We start from the raw sequence: 21,573 nt of genomic DNA, 5'->3' as shown, positions 1-21,573 counted from the left end.
TCTCTAAGTTCTTTATAATCCTGTTATTACGATTTCACGACTCAATCTTTTTCTCACTTGATCACTTGATCACTTGATCACTTCATACCTAACCGAGGTGATACAACTGCTGTCTCACTGAATTACCACGTTAGTTTGCTTTTAATAACTCTGCAATTGCAGGAGAGTAAAGAATGCGGCAAACAGTTGTTTAATTAAAGGCTGGTTCATTGATGTGCAGAATTTCCTTCAGCATTTAATTAAGGGTGTCATTAACCTGCTTTAACAAATTCTTCAAAGGGCGTTTTCTGTTTACTAAATAATTACAAGAGTCTACGACATTACACCTCTAAGTTTTATACTTAAATACTTCGCTTTTTTTAAATAAACTATAGTGCACATTTATAAATCATAGCACACATTAACAGATCATTGCATTCATTAATAATTCATTGCATTCATTAATAGATCCTTACATTAATTAGCAGATCATTGCATTCGTTAATAAATCGTTGCATTCATAAATAGATCATTACATTCATTAACAAATCATTGCATTCTGCTCGGTCCGTTGCAGAATTCGTGAACTTTCACCTGACTGGCTGTTATGAGCTAGTTATAAGCATAGCAGTGGGGCCTCAGAACTGCTACATACTGAATTATTAGTTCACTGGTGGGGAGGGCATGACACAATGGGTGTGACACAGGTCGAACATTCCCACCCTCTCCATTTCTCCCAAACAATACCATCAACTTCTCTTCCCAATATTCCCTTCATTTCCTCTCCCCATCACCACCACCATCTCTTCTCAACACCACCACCAACACTGTCTCTTCCCTACACTCCGACAATTACCACCTCTACCCAACACATCCACGATCACCAATTCTTTCCAACACCACCACCGCCACCTCTATCACCACCAGCATCATCACTTCTCCCCAACACCACAACCATCGCAACCTCTTTCTATTACCACCTAATACCACCATCACTATCACTGCGCCCTCCCATCGCCACCACAGTCACCAGCACCATCACTACAACACCATCATCCTGGCCACATCTCAAGGCTTGCGTCTCATCTGTGGTCGTAGCGTACACTGGATGTTGAAAACATCTCCCTTTGTCTTCCTTGTTGTTTTGCGCTTAACTGTGGCAGCACTGTCTTCATCCTACTCTTCTCATGTCGTATTTCTCCTCACTCTCTTCCTTCTACTTTTCTCATGTCCTATTTCTCCTCACTCATTCTAAATTACTATACTTTGGAGTTTCATTTCAGCATTTTTGTTTCCTCTAAACTTTCTCTTTGTGTGTAGTCGCCTAGTGTGTGTGTGTGTGTGTGTGTGTGTGTGTGTGTGTGTGTGTGTGTGTGTGTGTGTGTGTGTGTGTGTGTGTGTGTGTGTGTGTGTGTACTCACCTAGTTGTACTCACCTAGTTGAGGTTGCGGGGGTCGAGTCCGAGCTCCTGGCCCCGCCTCTTCACTGATCGCTACTAGGTCACTCTCCCTGAGCCGTGAGCTTTATCATACCTCTGCTTAAAGCTATGTATGGATCCTGCCCCCACTACATAGCTTCCCAAACTATTCCACTTACTGACTACTCTGTGGCTGAAGAAATACTTCCTAACATCCCTGTGATTCATCTGTGTCTTCAGCTTCCAACTGTGTCCCCTTGTTACTGTGTCCAGTCTCTGGAACATCCTGTCTTTGTCCACCTTGTCAATTCCTCTCAGTATTTTGTATGTCGTTATCATGTCCCCCCTATCTCTCCTGTCCTCCAGTGTCGTCAGGTTGATTTCCCTTAACCTCTCCTCGTAGGACATACCTCTTAGCTCTGGGACTAGTCTTGTTGCAAACCTTTGCACTTTCTCTAGTTTCTTTACGTGCTTGGCTAGGTGTGGGTTCCAAACTGGTGCCGCATACTCCAATATGGGCCTAACGTATACGGTGTACAGGGTCCTGAACGATTCCTTATTAAGATGTCGGAATGCTGTTCTGAGGTTTGCTAGGCGCCCATATGCTGCAGCAGTTATTTGGTTGATGTGCGCTTCAGGAGATGTGCCTGGTGTTATACTCACCCCAAGATCTTTTTCCTTGAGTGAGGTTTGTAGTCTCTGACCCCCTAGACTGTACTCCGTCTGCGGCCTTCTTTGCCCTTCCCCAATCTTCATGACTTTGCACTTGGTGGGATTGAACTCCAGGAGCCAATTGCTGGACCAGGTCTGCAGCCTGTGTGTGTGTGTGTGTGTGTGTGTGTGTCTGTGTGTGTGTGTGTGTGTGTGTGTGCGTGTGTGTGTGTGTGTGTGCAGGGTCTGAGCTCCAGTTTTCTTACCTTGATTTAAATCTTTACTCCTTTAAGAGCCAAGTACAGAATGGAGTCAGCCTCCACTACCTGCTCTCCTCTATGTATGGAGTCAACCTGCACTATCTCTTCTCCTCCATGTATGGAGTCAACCTCCACTATCTCTTCTCCTCCATGTATGGAGTCAAACTCTACTACTTCTTCTCCTCCATGTATGGAGTCAACCTCCACTACCTCTTTTCCTCCATGTTTGGAGTCAACCTCCACTACGTCCCGTCCCCCATGTATGGAGTTAACCTTCACTACCTCCTCTCCTCCATGTGTTGAATCAGCCTCCACTACCGCTCCTCCACGCCTAGCGTCAGCTTCCACTACCGCTCCTCCATGCCTGGAGTCAGCCTCCACTACCGCTCCTCCATGCCTGGAGTCAGCCTTCACTACCGCTCCTCCATGCCTGGAGTCAGCCTCCACTACCGCTCCTCCATGCCTAGAGTCAGCCTCCACTACCGCTCCTCCATGTCTGGAGTCAGCCTCCACTACCGCTCCTCCACGCCTGGAGTCAGCCTCCACTACCGCTCCTCCATGCCTGGCGTCAGCCTCCACTACCGCTCCTCCATGCCTGGAGTCAGCCTCCACTACCGCTCCTCCACGCCTGGCGTCAGCCTCCACTACCGCTCCTCCACGCCTGGCGTCAGCCTCCACTACCGCTCCTCCATGCCTGGAGTCAGCCTCCACTACCGCTCCTCCACGCCTGGAGTCAGCCTCCACTACCGCTCCTCCATGCCTGGAGTCAGCCTCCACTACCGCTCCTCCATGCCTGGAGTCAGCCTCCACTACCGCTCCTCCATGCCTGGCGTCAGCCTCCACTACCGCTCCTCCATGCCTGGAGTCAGCCTCCACTACCGCTCCTCCACGCCTGGAGTCAGCCTCCACTACCGCTCCTCCATGCCTGGAGTCAGCCTCCACTACCGCTCCTCCATGCCTGGAGTCAGCCTCCACTACCGCTCCTCCACGCCTGGAGTCAGCCTCCACTACCGCTCCTCCACGCCTGGAGTCAGCCTCCACTACCGCTCCTCCATGCCTGGAGTCAGCCTCCACTACCTTCTGCCTAGTTCATTCCATCTCTGCTCTCACAATGAAGATATTCTTATCCTTGTGACTCTTTCTGAGCACTCATCTTCCATCCCATTGTTGTGTTCCGTCAGTGTTGAAGAGTGTGTCAGTGTCCAGCCAGTCAATACCCTCAGTATCTTGTATATTGTAATGGCGCTTTCTTTCTGTCTTCTTCAGTGTCGTCAGTGTTAATGTTTCTTCTATCGCTTTCTTTCTGTCTTCTTCAGTGTCGTCAGTGTTAATGTTTCTTCTATGTTAGGTTAATCAGTACTTGTAGTTCTTGTTCCTTCAGTTCCTGAGCTAACACTCTTGCCAAAACCTCTCACTATATTATTTGGTTTCATTAGGCATGAGTGATGAGAGAACAGTGGGGGTCGTTTAGCAACAGGAGGCTCGAGCTTCCAACACCAGGCTATATAACCCACACTGGTTTATAGTTTCGTGTAATACAGTCCTGCTGGCTCTGCATGCTTGAGAATTAGTGATTCGTAACACTGAGAGTGGCACCTTTTCAAATTCGTGTTCCCTAGACTGTTCTTATATTCACTGACCTGACACAAGGTGCCTAATGTTATGTGTGGTTCACTGGTTAGGTTCTGCGATGTTTCGTTCCATGTTTTTGTTTTTCTATGATTTTTGGTTTTCCTCACAGCTGGTAAGATGTCTCTGGCCTCTTTAATTCAACTCTCTGCTTCACTGGCACTAACTACTGGGATTAAACTCCATCAGCCAATTAATGAATCAGTACCAAAATATATTATGGCATCATTGCATTTACCTACTATTGTCCTCCATCCTTGTCTTCCCCGCGAATTTACACGACGACAAACAATGAATTGTAATTAGTGATAAAATACAAATGAACATTTTGTTTCTTTTTGCAGAATTGCAAAATGTAATTTACATGTAATAAAATATTTTTAGGCACAAAAGAAAGCCACTAACAAAAGAAAGCCACTAGCAAAAGAAAGCCACTAGCAAAAGAAAGCCACTAGCAAAAGAAAGCCACTAGCAAAAGAAAGCCACTAGCAAAAGAAAGCCACTTGCAAAAGAAAGCCACTAGCAAAAGAAAGCCACTTGCAAAAGAAAGCCACTTGCAAAAGAAAGCCACTAGCAAAAGAAAGCCACTTGCAAAAGAAAGCCACTAGCAAAAGAAAGCCACTTGCAAAAGAAAGCCACTTGCAAAAGAAAGCCACTAGCAAAAGAAAGCCACTAGCAAAAGAAAGCCACTAGCAAAATAAAGCCACTAGCAAAAGAAAGCCACTAGCAAAAGAAAGCCACTAGCAAAAGAAAGCCACTAGCAAAAGAAAGCCACTAGCAAAAGAAAGCCACTAGCAATAACAAAGTCACTAGCAAAAGAAAGTCACTAACAAAAGAAAGCCATTAGCAAAAGAAAGCCACTAGAAAAAGAAAGCCACTAACAAAAAGCCACTAGCAAAAGAAAGCCACTAGCTAAAGAAAGCCACTAGCAAACAAGCCACTAGTAAAAGTAAGCCACTAGCAAACAAGCCACTAGTAAAAGAAAGCCACACGCAAAAGAAAGTCATTAACAAAAGAAAATCACTAGCAAAAGAAAGCCACTAACAAAAGAAAGCCACTAGCAAAAGAAAGCCACTAGCTAAAGAAAGTCACTAGCAAAAATGGAAGCCACTAGCAAAACAAAGCCACTAACAAAACAAAGCCACTAGCATGTTTGTGTATTTCTGGCAGCATGAGTGCTAATACAAATTTTGAAGGTCTCTGCTTCGTTCATTGATCCCGGTTATTGGTTCTTCCTTCATTGTGACTCTTTAACATTTGTTTTTTTCTGGAGCCTCTGTATCCAATATGGCATCTGTGTTATCACCTTGGACTGTATCTTCCTACTGTTAACCAGCCCAAAAAAATTCTCAGTCGCCATATGTATAAACACACTGCAGGTATTGAGCTTATCTCTGATATATTATCCTTACCATATTATCTTTATCATATTACCTTCACCATATTATCTTTACCATATTTCACGGTATTCATTATAAAGATACTGGCCTGTAGTTTATTTTTCCATTATCATCTTGCTAACATTACTGGTGAGTAGTTTATTATTTCCTCGTTCATCTTGTTAGAAAATGATACCTAAGCGATCATATTTGATATACATTTGTAGAATATTTTCTGTAGTATCATGTTGGCGAGGATGCCTGTTAGAGATACTAGGGTCTCCTCTCTTTTATTTTTTACGAAGATTATTAAACGACCTGACTGGTATTTTTCCTGTATATATTATCACAGATTATGAGTGACTTTCCAACTTACGGAATGGCTTGTGAGTTGTACAACTCCAGGTCAGTGCATAAGCCACTCGGCCTGGAGTTTTACGACTTACTGGCCTTGGGTTTAAACCCCACCCGTTCCGTGGTTTGTTTACAATCAACACGTGTTATTCTGTTTCGTGAGTCATGATTGACCTGCTCGGTAGCTGTGCTCCTTCCCTCTGTACCAACAACACTATCCTGCCCAGCTTCTCGGACTCAATAGTTTATTATTCCTTCGTGTGCTTCATTAATACGTCTATTGTTATTTCAATATTTACCATCTCTGCGTTCTCTCTCCTCGTCCCGTCTCAGCACTGGCCCTATTTTTCTTTTGCAATGACCTGAAATTTTCTTCAGAGCTCTTCACGTTTCACCATCTTTGTATTTAAGCTCTTGTCTTTCTTTCTCATAATCTTCTGGTCTTGTAATTTTCCTCTCTATGTTTTTGTGAAGGAACTTAGTTTTACACTATCTTAAAAGCTACATTGTTTAAATGGTCTTTTTTTCCTTGTCCTGTGGAATTTATTCTTGCCCCAACGCCCGCGTCATTGCATTTTCCTTGCTCTCTTGTTTCTAAATTTTGCATTGTTTGTTGAATTATTGCCTCTTCTTATAAATATTCTTTCAGCTAATTCTTAACTGTGAACTAATAAATTATTTGCTTACCAGCATCTCTAGAAAATTAATTTATCATGGCTTGTGGTGATTCCCGGATGAGTTCAGTGTCATAACAACATTTGTTGTGTCGTTATAGTTCTCTCGTCTGTATGATGGTCCTTTTAATCTCTTTATTGTCTTCTTGTTTGTTTCCCCCATTTCTACCAACACACAGTGATCACTTGCTCCATCTGGTGTCATGTTTTACCTTTCAAATATTGGATCAGCTGAGAGAGACAAGGTCTGACCTGGTGAGTTTTTCCTCAGCAAGACCATTCCTCTTCACAGCAAGTTCTATTCAACTTTTTCGTTGAAAGTTTTCCTATTGCCTCCCCTCTCCCGTTGGGGGGTTCTAGGTTTTTTCTTTTATTTAATACGAATTCTATTTTGCCTGAGTTATAATACTGTTGTTAATAAAATTTGTGGTCAAAAATAGAAAGATCTGACTTCAATACAAAGACGACGTTCTACTGACATTGTCAAAGAACAAACACAAGTCGTGCTCTGTATATAGTTTGATCAAACCAAGTATCTTATCTTACCTGTTGTGCGATCCTTGCTCTTCAAGGCACTTGACCTCACCCTCTTGTATATATTTTCTCCACTGTTGTTCGCTCCTCTGTTTTCGGAGACTGGAAAAGGTGGCGTTATGGAACTTTTCTTCCTAAACGTTTATGTGGTCTTTAAGAATCAAGTGAGTCACGTTTCAGTCCATGGACCACCAGGCCAATCAGAAAACAAACTCATGGACCACCAACCTTTTAATAATAATGCACAACGAAATTTGTTATCCACTGCAAGCAGATTTCTCTCTTTTGATGCAATGTGCAACCTACACGAAAACCCAGTTTTACACACTTATGATGATGCAAATGTCAAAAAAAAGTGTGACTGCAACTGCTGAAATATTTAGGTAACTTCCAGTTATGCTCGTCCAAAATTTCTCCATGGTCGACTGCTTGTACACATCTTGAGCAGCCAAATCATTTATGATATCCAAGAATTCCTTGTGCTGAACCTCTGGAACACTATTAACATTTGTTATGAATGGGTTCCTGAAGAAAGACAACCCATGTGTTGTCCTCTCCATCTCCATCAAGTATCCTTAGAATTCGTTCAGTAAATTATCGAGAAATTGCGTCCGAATGGTTTTCTTTTCCAAAAGCATGGCATCCACTTTCATTTTATGCTTTGATGGCTTCGATGTCATCTTTGGACGCTTGCTCTACTCGGTAGATACAGTGTAAGAGACCTTTGCCAATGTCATGTTTTTTGCTCCACACCCTTGTGACAATGTTATAGTGACGAGGGAGGTGTTTGTAAAAGACTTCACGAGTTTCATCTCCGAAGTCGTCCCATTTCTTAAGGTTACTGACCCACTTAATCGGATTGAAAAAAAGCTTGTTTACCTGGTTGTCAGTGAGTTTGTCATATTTATCCTGGTTACACATTCCAACGGAACATAACAGTGTATCCAACAATCCGGACTACAATTGAAGATAAGGACGAACATGTAAAAGTACCACCAGAGTGACCTAGGACATTTACCCAGGCTGGGAATTCTGCTCCCGAGAGACTATTTCCTCAACCGTATAAATACCTTGTTCCGGAGCGTTTCCTGGATCATTCGCTGAGGGCGATTAACCGCTCCAGCTGGAATGACGAGGTGAATTGTTGTGACAACGTGACTTAGCTGAACCAGTCTTGGTGAGGTCGAACGTAAGAACAGTAGGAAGAAACGGAATGTAACAGAAGTGTTGAACGTTTGATATGTACTCTAGATGCTGCTTAGTGTCAGTGAGGACTAATGTGGGACTAGGTGCATAAATTCATGGAGTGAATTACAAGTGAATATATTAAGTTGCACAAAGGGAGAAGTTGAATACCAAATTAGTAAATGCATAAAAGCGGTACCAATTGATCTCACTATTAGCAACGAAAAAATAATAAAAAGCAAGCTTAAGCTTGGTTACTTAACAAAAATACACATACGACACTGGGGCCTGTATACATATACACATTATATATATACATATAACACGGAATGGGTGAGGCTTGAACTCATGGCAGGTGAGGCCTGAAACTCACTGTCCAGTGTGTTAACCACTTGGCCACAGCCACACTGGTATGGGATTCGCCTGTAAAAACCTGCATTTATGGTCACAGTGGGGCCCATGCTAACCTTCCTATGGTGTATTCTCACATTACTCTTGATAATGTGAGGAATAGAGAAAGCGCTGGGAAGTTCGCTATTTTTCAACAGTGGTTATTTTGCATATTATGATATCACCAGTTTACTGTAATCTTACTGCATACTCACGTATAGAGTAAAACCTCACATAACGCTGCAGTTATGTTCCTGAAATCGGCGCTTCAAGAAAAATTGCGATGTGTAGTGTATGGATTACACTCGGACAATATTGCTGGGTAGACAACACCTCCAAGAAAGCCATTCAGATTTTTTAAGTGTTCATTTTGTCAAAAAATAATATAGTGCTTGATACCTTACACTGGAGATGTGACTGACTGTTAACCTAACACCACCGCCTATCATCACCTACTAGCACTGCCACCACCTATCATCACCTACTAGCACTACCATCACCTAACACCTTCTACCACCACCTAACACCATCTACCACCATAACACCATCCTCCACCAACACTTGCGATGATTATATGTCATGTTGTACCTGATGCCACTGGCACAACCTGCCAGCACTACCACCTCTTATCACCTGCCAACACTATTACCACCTAACACATCTATCACTAACCTTATATCACAAGCACCAACTATATCCACCTAATACCACCTTCGTCCCTCACCCAGGAGATGCCTACAGTAAGGAGGAGAATTTTCCACGTGGGATCCATCTCGCGGTGTATTTTTTTCCCAACTTTAGCCGTGTTAAACACAGGCTGGAGCGCCGCGCATCTAACAATTTTGAGATATTAATATGATCAGCGTTCTAATAAAAGCGTGCTACCTAAATTCGTGTTATGAGAAGACAGTATACATACATACATACATACATACATACATACGTACATATATACATACATACATACATACATACATACATACATACATACATACATACATACATACATACATACATACATACATACATACATACATACATACATACATATACATTGTGGATGTCCCGTGGCTCGGTTGGCAGCGCACTCGGCTCGCATGTTAAGTGTCCGTGGTTCGATCCCCGGCATGAGTGGAAACGCTGGGCATCTTTCCTTGCAGTATATATATATATATATATATATATATATATATATATATATATATATATATATATATATATATATATATATATAATAAACTGCTTGGACGAGCTAGCAATCGCAACTGCAGCAAAAATTTTTGGGACAAGTTTGTCAGTGTGTGTTGTGCTGACGTCGAGCTTTTTAAACTAGATGATGTTTGGAAAAAACGAATTCACTTTTACTAACTGTTTATTAAGAACTCGAAGTGAAGTTCAACTACATTATTTTCCTTATGCACTGAAAAATATGCTTTCGCAAAATTTTTTCATTCTGTGTTTGTTTATCTATGTTTATTTAGTTATCTTGCTATCACCTATTTTTATTTTCTTTGTAGAGCAGAGGCAACATAGATGAAGCAACTCTCACCATGAAAACCATTAACGAAGCTTCAAAAAGCTTAACACCCCAACAAAACCACAGTACATATATGGAGGATGTACCATCTGTATTAGTAAAAAAGCCCGAGATTTACAGACACACCTTCAAGAACATAAATATGTATACAGACTAGATGGTTCCAACAACGACTTTTCCCTTATCGTGGCTGGTTGTTAGAGTAGCGCCTCCCTCTCAAGACGTAGGAGCGAGTCTTTACACTCCTTACACTGAATGGCCCATACTGATTTATGCCTTCACATAAAGTGTAAACACCGCATATTTCTAGAGCATGTGTCGGGGGAAAGCACATGTGGTATGTTATGAAAAAGACAGGACGAAGTGTTCATTACACTTTAGTTATTCTAGACTGGCAGTACAGTTTGTAAGGAGAGACCAGTGACATGAGCATTATATCTCAAGTTTTCTTGACAATGTATATCAATATTGCAATGAGCATGTCATCTACGTGAAGTAATTGTTGTATATGAAATGACTGTAATATTTGTAAAGATGTGCATATGTCCAGTGGAGTCTGACAAAGATCATTAATCCCGTATTTTGCGCTGCTGCTTATAGACAGGAAGCGCGTTCGTCTCGCGCTCCACACTCGGAGGATGGAGCCTCCACCACGTCTTGCGCTGAATGGCTCACATGAGTTTAGCGCTTAACAAGAATTATTAAAAATTAAATATTGTCAATAAATTAACCCAGATCCTGGTCTCTCCTCTTTAATGAACCCTTCACAACCTGACGTGACCAGAGAATGAACCCTGGACAACCTGACGTGACCTGAGAATGAACCCTGGACAATCTGACGTGACCTGAGAATGAACCCTGGACAACCTGACGTGACCTGAGAATGAACTCTGGACAACCTGACTTGACCTGAGAATGAACCCTACACAACCTGACTTGACCTGAGAATGAACCCTACACAACCTGACTTGACCTGAGAATGAACCCTACACAACCTGACTTGACCTGAGAATGAACCCTACACAACCTGACTTGACCTGAGAATTAAACCTACACAGCCTGACGTGACCTGAGAATGAGTTTATTCTTTATACTGAAGACGGTGCTTTTGTTTATTTCTGTGAGCTTGATAATGCCAGTATCGGTGATACCTCGTAATGTATTGATTTTTCCCCTCCTCCTAGAAATGTTTCTGAAATATATGGACTCTCTGTATTCATTTACGGTAATGTATTCTGAATAATATCAATACTAGAGATCTCTCTCCCTCACATGTTTTCTTACTCCTGTGTATTTGCGAGAAACAAGACGGGAAATTTACTAGTGTTTCGTTGATTGAAGTGACTCACGAAATCGTAATGACACGATTGCAAACAAACCATACCACTGGTGAGGGTTAGAACCAGCGATCAAAGAGTCAATAAACTCCAGACCGTCGCGTTGGCCACTGGACCAGCTAGCTGGTCTGGAGTTTTGTGACTCTCTGATCGCGGGTTCTAACCTCACCTGTGATATGGTTTATTGAAGCTCTGGAGCCTGGGAAGCGGCTAGTGAAAACACCAAGAAACTTTTGTGACTTCTCCCCGAGTATATACTAGAATTTCCATCCGTTGCATTACAAAAATTTCATTTACTTCTAACAAGTGCTAGTATTATGTCGGAAAAGTTATACAGTAATGTTGTCAAACTTGATATCATATATAAGAAATATAATAATTTTATTATTGTTAATTTATGGTATTTGTTTGTATGTGTGTGTGTGTGTGTGTGTGTGTGTGTGTACTCACCTAGTTGTGGTTGCAGGGGTCGATTCATAGCTCCTGGCCCCGCCTCTCACTGGTCGCTACTGTGTGTGTGTTGAAAAATAACTCAACCAATTATAAAATGTTGGAAACACAAGTGCTTTTAAAAGTTGTAAGGTCGAGTAACTTCGCCTGAACAACAACACATAAGTAAAGCAATAAAAATGCTTATTGGAAAAATACTTTTAACTTTAATCAAAACCTAACAAAAAAAATCGTTATCTAGTGTTGTGAGTTTTAGAACTGTGTGCAGTTAAAAAAAATATTTCAATTTAAAATTATTTAGATAAATAATCGAAAGCATATAGATAACTAATAAATAAGTTTATATATATATATATATATATATATATATATATATATATATATATATATATAAATGCAAATGAGTGAAATTAGTTATGAAAATTAGGTAGATGGTTGGTAATAAATCCGTGTGGTGATTAGTTCCAGCATATATAGTAAAAACCTTCAGTGTTGATGGCTTCTTACAAGACGAAGACAGGAGCCACACGTCACCTGGCTCCGAGGAGAACAAAAGTCAAAATGTGGTGAGTATTGTACACCTTTGTGGTGGTGATGTTTTACTTGTTCATGTGTGTGTGCATTTATTAACGGTGTTCTATACTATGTTAGTCTTGTTCTTCTTGTATAATAAATGTTCTTCCTGCATTACTTGGGTTCTCCCTGTGTAAGCATGTGTTATAGATGTTATTCCTAGCACACACAGTGTTGGACTTGCAAGAGGCAAGAACCGCAGGTTCAGCGCTGTACCACTTAGCTCGCAAGGCTTTGATAGGAAGGCTTCACTTCTATGACGGTCACCAGCTGTTTTAGTTGTGCCACCTGAGCGGCTACTTTCCTGTGCACCAGCAGCTCATCCTGTGAGCGGTAGCTCAAAAATCAGGATTTCTGAGGTCACAGTGGATCTTTGTCAGACCTCACTGAGCACTGTGTACTAGAGAGAAGAAATATTAGTCATTTCATGTTTTATTTCATAAACTTGATGTGCACAATACAGAAAGAATATAATCTCAAAAAATTAATATCTTATTACCACTAATTTATACTATGTATGATAATTGCACTTGTGTGTACCTGTGCCTAAATAAACTTACTAATTATAACTGGGTTGCGGTCTGCTGCGTAAAAACACTTCATTCATATAGTCGATGCAAAATGTGGATGCAGCCTTTAGATTTCAGATATATTACCATTAACAATGTGATGTTTTGGCATATCCTCTAAGGTTCGCATGGAGGTATCTCTGAAAAATTCGATGTTTAGACACACTAAGATATAATGCTCCAGTGTATGGCCCTGTCTCTGTCTACACACTTTGCATTCTATGTCAATGACATTATACAAATCGTACTGCCAGATTACAACATAAGAGACAGATGACTCATAAAAGCAAAAAGAGAAAGACTGTTTGAAAGGAGGAGACAGGGAACTTAAAAGCATAAATGGAAGTGAAAGTTGTAAATAAAACACAGAGACATCAAAACTACCTCTTCAGACTAACGATGGTTAGGAAATGAAACGATCTGTATGGGGAAGTCGTTGAGGCAGATTCGATATGCATTTTTTAAGAGTAGGAATATTGTGGTCTGAGACCAGGACTAGTGTAACCGAGAAGACGAGAAGCAACACCTGATCTCTACAGATACAATTAGGTGAATATACGATAAATTCTCACCACGGAAAAAGCCTCCATCCCGTGAATAGATAAAAAGATCAAAGTAATTTTAATTCTAAACTTTATCAGAGCGGGGAAAAGCCCTGAGGCTAATGAGTTGCTCAATACCTTCTGTAGTAAGCCAGTGTCTCTCTACTGAGGTAATATGTCCAGGGTTTGGTTGCCAGGCAACTGTTGAGCTTCGCTGCCTGTCCATGGTCGAGTGTTGTTATGAGGTGTGTGTATGAGCGTGCGTGCGCGAGCGTACTCACCTATATGTGGTTCCAAAGGTCGAGACTCAGCTCCTGGCCCCGCATCTTCGCTGGTCATTATAAGGTTCATTCTTTCCTGGCTTCGAAAACCTTATCGTACTTCTTCCTAAAGCTATGCACGAGTCCTGCTTCTGCCACTTCACTTTCCAAGTCATTCCACTCCCTGACTATTCCATCCCTCCCTCTCCCACTCCTCACTTCCTCTCCCACTACCACTCCCTCTCTCTCATTTACACAAAGGTTTTTTACATGGTTATGTTAATAGTTTTTAACTTCATTTACAAGCTAAGAATTTCAACTTAGCTTATTTGAAAGCTCACTTGCTTCATCCCTTCAGTGCTGTTAACTTGATAATGCAACTTCTAAGCGGCTTCAAGCTAAATGTTCTAGCTTATTTTAAGATCCTGGTTTCTCTATGATATAAAAACATCCTCTTCAATTTAGCTTCAAAGCTGGAGTTTCTTTTTGAAAAATTCTTTATTAGTTTTGAGCTGTTTATGCTCTAATTTGCAATTTTTATATAAAAAAAATTAAAATGTTAGTTGCTATTTGCTAGCTTGTGAATTCCATTTCTGATTCGTTTTAAATCTTCAGTGTTAATATTTAATTTCATTAGAAACTTATGCCTCTCTCTGCACTATTCTTATCGCAACCATTGAGCTGCAAAGGACTGGGGTTATGCAATATGGGAACAGCTTTCTCTGATAGTGCAGCAACCATGTGCTAGCCACCATACCGTGTGCTAGTACACGGTATGGTGGCTAGCACACGGTATGGTGGCTAGCACACGGCTCTTTTATTTTCTATTTCACCTACATCAGCTTCACGTAAGGTTGTAGGTATGGTTCCTATGCTGGAAGACGACAAGATTGTGATTGTGGGTAATAAATGACGGCTATTAGGTGTGACTGGCTTTGAACTAATGTCACTGAAGGGAACAGCGGGTTATGACTCGGGCTGCATTTGAAGGCCTTGCATGGTGTAACTCTGGAGGCTGCTATTCGGCTCCTATTATCACTTCCCATGTTTCTCCTGCCTGTATTGATCGGTGTTTTATTATCTCCTTTAGTTCTCTCTTTTTTCTGTTCAGGTACACATGGCAACGTCTCCCCTAACAGTAGTTCCCATCTTAAAGTTCTGTCATGTTCTTTGTTTTCTGTCTTAAGAATTAGTTTGACTGGGCTTATTGTACCCCTTGGGTACCCTCCGAGTCTTGGAAATAACAAAAAAAGGCACAATACCGTGACTGGAACGATACACAAATAACCCGCACATAAAAGAGAGAAGCTTACGACGACGTTTCGGTCCGACTTGGACCATTGACAAAGTCACACTAACCAGAAGTGGAGCAGGACGGCTATATATAGGCAGGAAGAGGTGGTGGTGGTAGTAGTAGTAGTAGTAGTACAAGAATGGTATATAATACCGACAAGATGAAATTAAGACACATGCGCAACACACGGGCATCCCTATCGTAGACGTTTCGCCATCCAGCCAGCCACTGGATGGCGAAACGTCCACAACAAAGACAACCAGACGCCGCACATGTGTCTTAATTTCATCAGTAGTTGTGGTAGTAGTAGTAGTAGAAGAGGTAGTAGTAGTGGTAGTGGTAGAAGTGGGAAATAAGGAGGACGAGCCAGTCAAATACAAAGGAAGGGGAGCACTGCAAGAGAGCTAGATGCCCACTGAGGGAGAGCAAGCGCACAGAGGTGCGTGAAAGGGGAAGTGGTGAAATAAATGAAGAAGGAACAGAAACACGAGACAGAAGAGAGAAAGACAACCCAGAGGAGAAAAGGAAAGAGGAAAGGGGAAGAGGGAGAAGAAAAAGAAAAAGAAAAAATGAGGAGTCAGGTTTTTTTGGTCAGGTTAAGTCACGGATATTCTGAAGTTTGGAGCATTTTACAATGTAGTGGGAGAGGAAGGCATCTACAGAGACGAAGCCAGGGCTAAGGTTCATACAAGGAAAGTTGTGTATTAGAGAGGATTCAACTAGACGGCGACTGTTCGAGTTGGAAGTAGGGAAGACAGTTTTAGCAGAAGACCAGTTAATAGGATGGCTATGATCTCTGACGTGACAGAAAAGAGCATTGTTAGTGTCGGCAAGCCTAACACTATTTTTGTGCTCCCTAAGTCTGTCAGAAAGAGATCGACCAGTTTCTCCGAAGCATTGAAGAGGACAGGAGGAGCAAGAAATAGAGTAGACACCAGGAACATCTGTAGAGGGAGGAGAGGTATGAACGAGATTAGTGCGAAGAGTGTTAGCCTGGTTATTTATCTTTGTAAATGGTCCGAGTCTTGGAAATTTTGTCACCTGCTGATCTTCACCCTTTCCTCGTGTCATTTCGTTGACTGCTCTAACCCCCCTTGTTTCTCTGCCGTCCATTTCTTTTTCATTGGCCTTGTCATGCACTTCCATGTACGTTGATCAGTGCTTGTGTACAAGTAACAAAATAATATATAAAATAAACTTAGACCTTTATATTCTGTAATTTAATATATTAAGAGTATATTATTATTATTATTATTATTATTATTATTATTATTATTATTATTATTATTATTGTGTGCAGTGTTTATGTGAACAGAATATTATAATATCACCTGATGTCATTAGATGTCATCACATATTTACTGCAGAAATTTATGGTAATATCTGTGATTGAACATTAAAATGGTATAAAATACCGACAGGTTGTTAGGTAAGACACATATGCAACAGTTAGGTATCTTTATTTCGAAACGTTTCGCCTACACAGTAGGCTTCTTCAGTCGAGTACAGAAAAGATGATAGAAGCAGAAGAGACTTGAAGACGATGTAATCAGTCCATCACCCTTAAAGTTTTGAGGTGGTCAGTCCCTCAGTCTGGAGAAGAGCATTGTTCCATAGTATGAAACTCGACTGAAGAAGCCTACTGTGTAGGCGAAACGTTTCGAAATAAAGATACCTAACTGTTGCATATGTGTCTTACCTAACAATATCTGTGATGCTATGCTATGCGACATGTATGTTACATAGGATGTCCTCGTGACTCTGCCAAGACAGGTGTCAACTGAAGGTCAAGTGACCTGAGTAAGCATGTGAACTATGCTAGTATGCACTAGGTGGCCGCCGAACCAAGCTGATACCTGACCTTGGAGAGGCACATAGTTTCAGTCACACGACCACATGTCGCAGATCTTACCATAAATTTCTGTGGTAAACACACGATGACATTTTATGATCTCAGGTGATATAATGTTCTGTGCACAGGAGGACTATCAAACAATATCAGTAATAATAAGAAGAAGCTCCTCTTTCGTCCTCCCATTTCTCTCTCTCTCTCTCTCTCTCTCTCTCTCTCTCTCTCTCTCTCTCTCTCTCTCTCTCTCTCTCTCTCTCTCTCTCTCTCTCTCTCTCTCTCTCTCTCTCTCTCTCTCTCTCTCTCTCTCTCTCTAAAGTACCTTCCCACTCAATGAGAGAATTTCCAGCAAATGTCCTTGCCATCTCCTCTACCTTACATCGACTCGTTTGCATGTTGCAATATTGTTGCTGTAATAATGTTGGTAGAATTACCGACAATATGTAAAGTAAAAGGACACAAGTGCAACTAGTGTGACATTTTATTGTGGCAACGTTTCTTTCTCCAGGAGCTTTGTCAAGCCGTGTTACGGCTTGACAAAGCTCTTGGAGAGCGAAACGTTGCCACAATAAAATGTCACATTAGTTGCACTTGTGTCCTTTTACTTTAAATATTGTTGCTGTCATTCTTCCCCTTTCCTTCACTTTCTCTAGCTTTCCTTACGCTTCCTCATATTTTCTTTCTGACATTGGATCTTTCCTTCATCTGCAGGTAATCTTGGTAATGGGTTACTGACAACTACTCTTTTGAATTCTACCATTATTTTTTTTAGCTTTCAAAGTTCACTTTTCGGGTATGTCCCTTATGAAATAAGTAATCATTTACCGTGCAAATTGCTATTTCGGGAAATATAATAAGGTAAATGACTAATTTTTTTTAGTACGAGCGGCGCATTGAGGCGTGTCTGGCGCCTGGCCAAATGTAAACGAAGACAGGTGACTTCCTTAGGGTATGTAGCCTAACCAAAATTTCACCTAATCTAACCATAACCAAGTAATACCTATCCTAGCCTATGGTAACATAACCTGAACTAACTGATTTTTTGTTAATATCTCCCAAAATAAAAAAAATATGCACGAGAAATAATTCTTCCACGGTTTACGTAAGAAAAATTTAAAATAATGTTCGAATTCCGCCGAGTAGTTACCGATAACTATAGCCGTAATTTCTGCTTCTGGATCCTATATTATTATAATAAAAATCAAGCGCTAAACCCACTATTCGTCCAATAATTCTTTTACACTAACCTCCATCTCTTCACAGAGAGAATTTAATTTTCTTTCCCAGTGCTCTTTCATCCTGAGTCTAAATCCAGCTAATACTAAGTCTTGCAGTAACTACCTGCATCCTTTCCCATTGTTTTCAGCTCCCTTTTTTTTTCTTTTATCTTTGGGATTTCCATTTCCTTTCTGTTCGAATTTCTGATTCTAGCTTGTGTTTTACAAGGCTCTAGTCACAGCTCCTGGCCCGTAATCTCAGCTGGTTGTTACGTAGTTCACTATTGGCTCTTTAAGTCCTATCATACCGACTGGTAAGGTTAAGTATGAAACCTGTCTCTACTGGTTTGCTGCACAGGATGCTCCACTTCCTGACCATTCTGTGGCTGAAGAAATATTTCCTAACATCTATTTGACTCATCTGTGTTTCTAATTTCCAGCTGTGTCCATGTCTCGAACATTTTATTTCTCTCCACCATTTCAATTTCTCTTAGTATTTCGTACGTCATTATCATGTCACCCATGGTCCTTCTGTCGTCCAATATCATCAGACTTAGCTGTTACATACTTTCCTAATTGCTCTATGATCAATCTGGTAGCAAACTTCTACACTTTTTTCCCAGTTTCTTGGCACGTTTGATATGGTGTGGGTTCCATACCGGTTCTGCGTACTGTACGATAAGCCATACTTGTATAATATAGTGTCATGTACAACACACATCACATACAACGTGTGTCACATATATCATACAGTATGTTATATACACGTATACTGTGGCAAATAACTCCTTATTGAGATTCATGGGGAATGAGGCTAGGCCTGGGGACAGCTGGTCCCAGAAGACGAGGAGGTACTTGTACCTCCTCCCATGGCAGATATTGTCTGAGACACTCCCACGACAGTGAGCCAAGGCCGGGACACCTCTTGGAAAGGGCGCGGGCCGGGCGAGTATACCGGCGAATCTACTACCTACCTACCTGCATACAGGGATACCTATACTTCTTTACCTTATACCTTGAGTATACCTGGAGAGGGTTTCGGGGATCATATGTATTTATGCATTCACGTACACAGTTATGAGAACCGATTCTAGTACTGACCGATATGATACCCCACTAGTCACACTTGCCCTTTCCGATACATTTTACTGAACAATCACTCTGTTTCCTTCTTGTTAGGTATTCATTAATGTACGATAGTGCCTTCCTTGTTATTCCTACCTGCTCCTCTAGCTTGTGCCTGTCTCTTGCGCTCTACTGTATCAAGAGCTTTCCTCCAGTGTAAAAATATGCAGTCCACTGATCCATCCATCCTACCCTCCCTCCCTCCCTCCCTTCCTTCCTTCCTTCCTTCCTCTCTCTCTCTCTCTCTCTCTCTCTCTCTCTCTCTCTCTTAAGCTTTATAAAGATAATGTATATACCTCTTATATAACATTCGGTGCATGAAAATAATGTAACATTTCAACTTGCCGCACATGGAATTATCAGACTTGTCCAAACTGGCCATCATTTCGCTGTTTTTCCCTCATAAACAACTAACATTCATTAAAAAACGGAGATGACGGTATAACAACTTACAGTCTTCTTCAAAATATGTTTTCCAAAATTTCAGGAACACTTTTTCTATCACTTTTTATCTTCCAAATGCCAAGCTCTTATTAACTGCTGTTAGATGAATTAAATACATCAAGAATTTGTTATATAACTAAAAAAAATCCTTTTACACCTCCCATATTGGTAAAGAATTACGCTAAACTTCATATAAACTGCAAAGATCAAAACGGCTTTACAAAAAAAGAGTTCCCCTTTAATTTTTAGTAATTTTAAAAGATTTTTTCTTGCTTTGATGTTTTCGTCGTCCCTTGTGAGGCAGCGCCGTAGGCAACTGCCCGGCTGGCTTACCTGGAATCTGGTGTGGCTTCCAGGCATCTAATTCGCTCAGTAGTTACTTTATCTCTTCTCCTGTTGTGTATTGTGTCCAACACTCGTTGGTGTATTCTTTCTGTTTGACTCTCTGTTAATGTCTATAATGCCTCCCAAAATACTTTATAAATCTTGTGTTTATCTCCTCGCAAACTTCTTGATCATTTCTTCCGAGCCCTTATTACCTGGTCCTTTACTGCTGGTTAGCTTCTGATGTGGCTGTATGACAAATCTGATTTGGTTTTGGCCTTCGGTGCAGTGTTACTCTAAGTACTTTTCAGCCTCTCTCCCTACGCATGCATATTCCTTTCTGGTTCTTCTGTTCGCCTCCTTATTTTCCAGTCTTTCCTTACCTTTTCCTACGCTTTTGTACTTTTAACTTTTGACTTTTCACCTCTGAGTGAGCCATGGGCTCACATTCCTCCTCTATCCAGCTAAATACTCCTTTCATTCAATGCCTGGTTGATCAGGCTCTGATCCACCAGGAGGCCTGGTCACGGACCGGGCCGCCGGGGCGTTGACCCCCGGAACTCTCTCCAGGTAAACTCCAGGTAAGTTTTCTTTCCAACTACACTTCATGAATTGTTCCTTGCTTATGTAGTCTGGTCTTTTGAAGTCTGGATATTCCTTTCCTTCCTATACTGTTTCTCTAAGTTTTCTTCCATAAATATTCAAAACCCAGAACTGCGTGGTTGCTAGCACAGAAGAGCCTCTCGTATTCTACATCCCTTACGTCAGAGTAACCTAGAGTGGATACACGGTCCAGTCTTGCTGGTTCATTTTCTCCGCTCTTGCTGAGTGCCTAATTTGTTAGCACGAGGTTTACTATCACCTCAGCCTTCGATATTTTCTGTCCCCCTTGTATGTGTGTGTGTGTGTGTGTGTGTGTGTGTGTATGTGTCATTTGAATTTGCTTCATATATGTTTGAATGCTATACGAACATGTTCGAAACACGAGTCACTCTAGGAAAGAATGATCGTAAAGGAAGTAATGTTCTTGAAAAAGGTACAGCCAGAGAACGATTAATTAATGATTGCTGCCTGTCTTGTGAAAGCGAGGCTTGTCTTCTCGTTGACTACGAGGTGGAGCTACGTGTGATACGCAAGAGTAAGGCCACCAACATTTTCTAGTGTTTAAGACTCTGACAAAATGGTAGATCCAACGAAACTTGGTCCAGATGAGAGATAAGTCGCCTTTCACAGTTCTTTATTATGTGCAGAAGCCGCAGATGAGACAGAAGGGGAGGCCGGGACAGGGAAGGGGGTTAACAGGCAGTCCAAGAAACTGGTACACACAAAGGGTGAGAACTCTTGTGCCTCCTACAGTTTTTTTGCAACCTCTCAATTCAAGTACGAGAAAGATACGTCTTTTTGCTGTTAACTTTTCGGCTGCTTTGCCTGCAGCATTTACCACAGCTCCTCCAGTAATAGCATCATATTATCTAAGAGACCATCATTTATATTTTCTCAAGAGTAAATGCAACCTGCTGTCGTTTTTCCCAGGTTGATATAGTTGTAAGCTGGCGATTAATATGCATGAGAGCAGCAGGACTCTCCTGTTATGCATGTG

The 21,573-nt window shown here is 41.3% G+C and overlaps 1 protein-coding gene across 2 annotated transcripts in view; it reads left to right on the top strand.

Annotated features, from left to right (window-relative positions):
- LOC128691554 (synaptotagmin-7) overlaps positions 1–21,573 on the top strand; it is a 330,949-nt gene that overhangs the window by 164,468 nt on the left and 144,908 nt on the right. Inside the window, exon 2 of one of the 2 annotated variants that reach the window (XM_070088884.1) lies at positions 12,239–12,342. The exons of the other annotated variant lie outside the window; for it this stretch is intronic. Within the exon in view, the coding sequence (XP_069944985.1) occupies positions 12,239–12,342 (104 nt within the window). The remainder of the gene's footprint in view (positions 1–12,238; positions 12,343–21,573) is intronic. 2 annotated transcript variants of the gene reach the window in all.

Source organism: Cherax quadricarinatus, chromosome 26 (assembly GCF_038502225.1).
Source record: "Cherax quadricarinatus isolate ZL_2023a chromosome 26, ASM3850222v1, whole genome shotgun sequence".
Classification (NCBI taxonomy): domain Eukaryota; kingdom Metazoa; phylum Arthropoda; class Malacostraca; order Decapoda; family Parastacidae; genus Cherax; species Cherax quadricarinatus.
This window is presented reverse-complemented; position numbering and strand designations above follow the sequence as displayed.